The sequence below is a fragment of the Polistes dominula genome, unplaced genomic scaffold (genome assembly GCF_049000335.1).
Source record: "Polistes dominula isolate Pdom_NZ unplaced genomic scaffold, Pdom_raw_medaka contig_79, whole genome shotgun sequence".
Taxonomy (NCBI): Eukaryota; Metazoa; Arthropoda; class Insecta; order Hymenoptera; family Vespidae; genus Polistes; species Polistes dominula.
In genome coordinates, this window is record NW_028300916.1 from 2,045,718 (window position 1) to 2,050,703 (window position 4,986).

At 25.6% G+C, this 4,986-nt stretch overlaps 1 protein-coding gene across 1 annotated transcript; it reads right to left on the reverse strand.

Moving 5' to 3' along the window:
• Positions 1 to 435: 435 nt before the first annotated feature.
• LOC107074506 (Fibroblast growth factor receptor 1 oncogene partner 2) lies at positions 436 to 3,514 on the reverse strand. The gene is made up of 4 exons (XM_015336007.2): positions 2,932 to 3,514; positions 2,422 to 2,556; positions 2,071 to 2,322; positions 436 to 1,978 (listed from the first exon to the last, which is right to left on the reverse strand). Exons 2-4 carry the CDS (start codon positions 2,554 to 2,556, stop codon positions 1,748 to 1,750), a joined length of 618 nt encoding a protein of 205 aa, XP_015191493.1. The 5' UTR covers positions 2,932 to 3,514; the 3' UTR covers positions 436 to 1,747.
• Positions 3,515 to 4,986: the final 1,472 nt, after the last annotated feature.

The window sequence follows — 4,986 nt, forward strand, 5'->3', positions numbered from 1 at the left end:
ATCTTTTTTAATATTAACCTGTATACTTAAGGTACTTTTAATACATTTTTGGAGTTAATAGTAAAGAAAAAAAAAAAATTCTTCAATAAATTCCTGTATATAAACGTTTTGCATACAGTTCTTACTAAAAAATGTGTGGGGTCTAAGAAAAATTATTCTCTTCAATAACTTTACATGCAAACCTAAAATAGGGCGTCTTTTGTCAAAGATTTTTTTACCGATTTACCTATAAAACGTAACAGATGTTTAACAATGGCACAAAACGGAACCTTCACAAATGGATTTTTTAAATAAAATATATTGCCCATGATGAATAGTTGTTCCTAGTTTGCTTCAAAGAACCACAGGGGTGTGACATGTTGCAGATTAATCTTAATTTAAGGTTTAAGGTTTCTTATTTGTTTGTTAAATAACGTGATTAAAACACTAGGAGAATTCGAGAGAAAAGAATGTTTATACAATTTTTACATCACTACTATACACGACGACGTAAATAATAACTTTTTTTTCATTATTTTTTGTTGTTGTGTCCTTCTGCTTCTTCTTCTTCTTCTTCTTCCTTTTTCTTCTTTACGCGTATATTTAAATAATAATTTGAGTTTCTTTCTTTTTTTGTTGTTGTTGTTGTTGTCTTCTTATAGAATATTTTTTACTACTCACGTGCTATGTGATATATGTATAAATACAGTTTAATTATTTTCTTTGTTTACTTTATCTTTTTTTTTCATGTTCAGATTTATACATCATCGTTCCAATGCTTATTGAAAAATAAAACAAATATAAAATGTAGGAATATTGAAAAGAAATTATATCGATAACTTTTGTTTTGTATTTTTTTTTTTTTTTTTTAATTATAAATCGTGTTTATCTTTGTTGCAGTAACACGAAGCGATTTATAGTAATTTTATTATTGAATATTTCCAATATTTTATTTATTTATATTAACCAATTAAATGAGATTAACGAGTATACTCGTCGTGGGGAAAAAAATCAAATACTATTTGTTATTTAAGTAAAAAATTATAATTATATTCGTAAATTTTAAGATATTTTTTAAAAATATTTGTTGATAATAATAAAATAAAATGGAACAAAAAGAAGAAAAAAACAATAGAAATATTTATTATGAAAATATTGTATGCAGTGTGAACAAAGTTATTTTTTAAATAATCAATTTTATAATAAAATAAAACAAGTTATGTTTATAATCAAAGATTACAATTTAATTCAATATTAAAACAGCTACACATAATCTAAGTTTGACGAGTATACTAGTCGTCTCTTTTTTTATTTTAGCGACGCAATTTAGATACACACCATTTTCAAAATGTCGACGCAGACTAACTGATTAAATTCTTCCTTCGTATTTACGTTTACTTTATAAATTCCCTACTTCATCATAAAAGAAAATTGTTTCACTCATCCCAAAAAATATGTTATTATTATTATTATTATTATTATTTAGTTTGTTTTTGTTTTGTTTATAACAAAGAAGATATATAGAAACTAATTTTTGTACATATGGTTTGCTATTGCTTTTGCCACCTGAATTATATATATATATATATACATATATATAAATATATATTTATATATATTTTTTTATATTTATTATATTTATTTATATATATGTATATATATGTATATTTATATATATTTACTGTATTTATGCTATATGGTTGTAATTTGTAGTATAAAACGAATACTGTGCAATCTGTATACAAAAAAAATGTCTAAAAGTTGAAAGTTATAACGGATCCGTTTGTACTGTTTTATTTTCCTTCTTTTCAACTGAAATGTTTTTGTCTAAAGAACCAAATTTATAAGCGATATTAAGAACCTCTCGCAAACCATCATTCTCTTTTTTCAAGCAATGAAACGCTTCCATTTCTTTGCATTCTTTTTCTTCGTCTAACGAAGCAGCTGTTCTCATTACAGCTGCCATTTCATTTATTTTTTCTGCTTGCCTTGTTATTATCTGAATTAACAAAAATTTATATATGTATATATGTTTGTATATATTTTGTTTTCTATAAAACAAATATGACAAGAACATATGCTGTCACTTACGTTGGCATATTTGGTATTATGCAAAGATGAAGTATCTGTTTTACTGATACGCATCAATGAAGCTATTTGTTGTCTATACTTGGACATTATTAATTCAAGCGCGTTTTGATGATCTTCCAAAGCATTTTTTAATTCTTTATTTTCGGCATTAATTTCAAGCAAATGCCTATTATCACGTTGTAAATCGGCAATAAGTTGTACATGAGGTGTTTGTTTAGCTTCAGTATTTAATATATCAACTTCTTCTTGATACTGTAAGAATACGGTCAAAGAAACAAAATATCTTACTGTAGTGTATTGTGTTAATGTTAATTACAACACATGAGGGATAATTACTAATATAGTAATTACCTGTTTCATATTATCAATCTGACTATGAACAGATTCCATATCGCTAATTAAATTATCAGCAGCACTTTCATGATCTGATATTCTTATAACTAATTTTTTAGCATCCAATATAATTTGTTGAACCGTTAACGACATCTGAAAGAAACAACAATGTTTCGCACTTAAAATTGAGGTTAGAAAAATAAATGTTTACAGACAAAGACTTAAACAAAGAATAGTTTTTAAAGGTTCTATATCAAATCAATGAAATATTAATAAATGATATATATATATATATCTTTATGATGTACATTGTCAAAACCTAACCTCACTATAAGAAATGACATTAAATTGTACATTTGAATCAACTATGATATAAATTGTACTAAATTTGTTCAATAAAGAATAGGTGTGTTTAATTAGATGACAAATTACAACCAATTGATGTTCATAAAGAACTAATATGTTTACATTTAAGATAATTATTATTACAATATCACATTTTTGTTTTTATGTTCATTCAATACTTACAGTCGTTTGAAGATACGATTTTAAGATGGACGAAGAAACCAAGGGTAGAAAATGTATCCAGGAATAAATAATTATATTTTAAAGATCCAATATGTTTTGATATAGAACTTCCGCATTAAAATGTTAAACCTATTCAAACGTATGTTTCTAACACTTGCTTTAGGTCATGCACGACACTAATCCCTCTCCTGTTCATCTACTGAAGTAATTTTAACAATGAATTTCACTTGCCATCCGGTGGTACTACGTTAGTATTATAAATAAATAAATATAACCAGTAAATGTCGAATTTTAATGTTCATTATTTATAATATTATTTATCAATTAACACTATGAACTTCACAACATAATGTTTAAAACTTATCTTTTAACACTTGTCTTTGTTCGATTACTTTCAACACGGAACAATAACGTGTAACATTAACCGGCATTTGTCTAATACTCATTTTTTACACAATAATAACATAATGTCACTGGTGTAATATCAAATCTATAAGTTTTATGAATGAAATAATAAATAAAATTTTAAATATGGCGTACACTGATCACGTTTCAATACAAATGTACATAAATTGGTTATTTTGTTTCACTTTCTCCCTCCATGGGCCTCACTCACTTCCTATGTGGAAGTGGACATACTTTCACACGTTTACCCAATATTAACAAAGAGGGGGTGATTCACCCCCACCTTTCTAATATTTGCAGATCGTAGTTCTACTTTGTACAGGTCATTTATCCATTGTATTAATCGCGAATTTTATTTATTTAATGGTAAATAATGATTCAACGTGGTTAGATTATTAATAAATAATATACATGCATATGTATGGTTTTTTTAATCAAAAATCTATCAATAAAATTAAATTAATATTATTATTATTTCTTTGTTTACGTTTGGTTTTTCTTTGCTGTCATAATAGGTTTCTACATTACCGACACTTGATATTAAGTATATAATCTTTACATGATAAATTTGGTTTATTCAACACTCACTGTCGGTAATATCACACTCTCCTAAAAAATTTATTTTCATTAAACAATTATTTCATTATTTTAATAATTTTTAATTTATAAGTAGAGAGAAAATGATTTAGTTTGAAATTATAATTTATCAATTAACTTAATATCAATCTATGTATTTAATTGAAAATGAATTTATATTATTTATGACTCTTTGAACATCAACATTTTTAAAGCTGTATAGGAAGGGTGCAGCCAATCAAATTAAAGTTCGTCGTTGACTGGTGTTAGTTAATCCGTGTGTCCTCCTATCTATCACTTGTTGTAGAATATGTCGTATGTCAATAAAGCCGACAATGTGAAAATTTATTAGAAAATATCGAAAACGTTCAGAAATAAAGTGTGATATATCAATTTTAAGTTAATCAATAAATTGTCATGGTATTTTTTTTTTTTCCAATTAATAATGTTATGTAATAAATTATAAACAAAGTAAATAAATAAAAAGATAGGTGAATATTATAAATGAAAATAAATGAAATATTATATTTTTTAAATATAGAAATAAATAAAAAAAAAAAATAAAGAAAAAACAAAAAGTAGGTTAGTAATAATTTTACATCTTATTACGGATACATGTTTTTACTTTTTGTAAGCTTTTTTTATCTACGTTGAAAACGTTTATATATCTGGTTACGAATTAAATAGAAAATTTTGTGAAGAAGTTCACAGAGATAAAATGGGAATAAAATGGGGGGGAAAAAAAGATATTCAGTAAAAGAGGGTGCTTGCTCTTGACCAGATATAATACTTACTCTTTAAATTTTATAAATACATTTCAATCATGCTTGATCCTTTTATCTGTTTCATACTTACATTAGCCAGATGTAAAAAAGTATTCATCATTTCCACACCAAAAAAAAAGAAAAAAAAAAGAAAGAAAGAGAAAGAAAGAAAGAAAGAAAGAAAAAGTTAAAGAGGGGGAAAGGGAAAGGGAAAGGGAAAGGGGGATGAAAGCTTTTGAAGCTTTTTCGAAAGCGAGCTACTCGTTAGAAACATGAGCAACCAAATGTGGTCTCGGTAGTGTCGTCGTAA